Source organism: Spinacia oleracea, chromosome 4 (genome assembly GCF_020520425.1).
Source record: "Spinacia oleracea cultivar Varoflay chromosome 4, BTI_SOV_V1, whole genome shotgun sequence".
Taxonomy (NCBI): domain Eukaryota; kingdom Viridiplantae; phylum Streptophyta; class Magnoliopsida; order Caryophyllales; family Amaranthaceae; genus Spinacia; species Spinacia oleracea.
This window is the reverse complement of record NC_079490.1, coordinates 140,861,607-140,863,237: the sequence shown is the minus strand read 5'-3', so window position 1 is coordinate 140,863,237 and position 1,631 is coordinate 140,861,607. Positions and strand designations below refer to the sequence as shown.

Here is a 1,631-nt window from a genome sequence, read left to right as displayed (position 1 = left end):
CATATAACTAAGCCTTATATATCAGGAGAAAATACAGACATTTAAAAGGCTGGAGACTAGCTTTATATTCAGGATATTCAAAGTACTTCTGAAAAACTACTGAATTAATATGCTGCAATATAAAAGCATTAGATTGACTGCAAATAGAAGCGTAATCATGAACTTCTTTTGCTCAGAAAGCGTAATCATTTACGGTGTGTGCATATTGATATCTTTTGATTTTGTTCAGTGTACTCTGTTGTGCAGTGTTCTACACATAAGCTTACTGATGTGGAATTTAAAGATACGGAGTACTATTTATAGAAGCATATGTAACTGAATCCCAGTCTATTATCAACTTTATTACAGAAAATCTAGAAATGTAAGGTACAAGAAGAGTGCATCATCAAGATGTGGAAGCAGCTTTCGCTAGCATTAGACTGAATAAATATAAATCCAGGACATTTACTCAGCAGAGGCTATAAAATTTATTCGTAATTTTTCTTTATATATAAATATATTTTAGCAGAAGGAGAATATGACTGACTGAAAAACACTAATTTTCAGTCATCAAAATATGATTGTGCTTAGAAAAACAAGGCACTGCAGAAGACACATTATTTCCCGTTCAAGTCCTCTATAAAATCATAACTATAACTTCCTTTATTCTACTTCTAACTGCTGATCCTGGATAAGTTAGTTAGTTCCTATTCCAGACCCAAATAGCTCCGGCATCCATCAGCATTTGTACCAGTCTTCCCTGAACCTGAAGGGTGATCACATCATTGGGCCCACCTACAAAGTTTCCACCAATGAAGATGGATGGTACGCTGGGTCTGCGGCCCATCATCTGCAGAACTCTATCAATTTCTCGTCCATTTGGCATTTGATCAATTTCATATACAGTAGGATTAGCGCCAAAGCCAGTGATGAGCTGTCTCATCGAATGGCTCACAGGACAGCCAGTCTTACTGAAAATAACCACTGGCCTTTCCTGCACCAAACCCTTCACAACATCCATTATCTTTGAATGAATGCTTTGTTTGTGAGATATAATGGTAATGAAATAACAGAAATGCAGCAAGCTTTTATGATACTAGTAGGTGAAGAAACTCAAGGTTTGAGATGAGGAAAATGATTACAGCACAGGTCTATTTATAAGCCTCTTCTTAGGAAACGCAACTCACATCTGCATGCAAGAACTGATACTGTTAAGAGGATAAGTTCCTAAACTTTCTATCAAAAGGGAACTTTCTATTTTCTCTTTCTCATCCACAAATTGTACTAGAAAATGACCTTTTACATAGTCTAAGTTCTTCATATGCCGTGAAGAAACAAGGACATTTGTCCTATCGAATAATTTCACTCTGACACAAGCAAAAAAAACAAAGGGCATCTAGGACAATTGACTTTGCAACACTAAGAGTGAAAAGAATAATGAAGAGCCACACTCTAGAAAGTCCTCTTTTATTTGATCTTCTCCTACATCTAGTACTCCAGCATGCAGCACAATGCTCTTCTTTTAGCAGACACGTGGATGTTTATCGTTGAAACTTTAACTCAACTGAACTCGAAGAGCCAAAAGACAATTAAGAGCGCAGAAAATATGGGATTAGAAAAGGTTGATCTCAGACGTACAGATTTTTCTGCAT

General features: G+C 36.4%; 1 protein-coding gene across 1 annotated transcript; it reads right to left on the bottom strand.

Moving 5' to 3' along the window:
• Positions 1-459: 459 nt before the first annotated feature.
• On the bottom strand, positions 460-1,215 carry LOC110805712 (monothiol glutaredoxin-S6-like). The gene has a single exon (XM_022011337.2). The coding sequence runs from the start codon at positions 998-1,000 to the stop codon at positions 680-682; it is 321 nt and encodes a 106-aa protein (XP_021867029.1). The 5' UTR covers positions 1,001-1,215; the 3' UTR covers positions 460-679.
• Between the last annotated feature and the right edge of the window lie 416 nt (positions 1,216-1,631).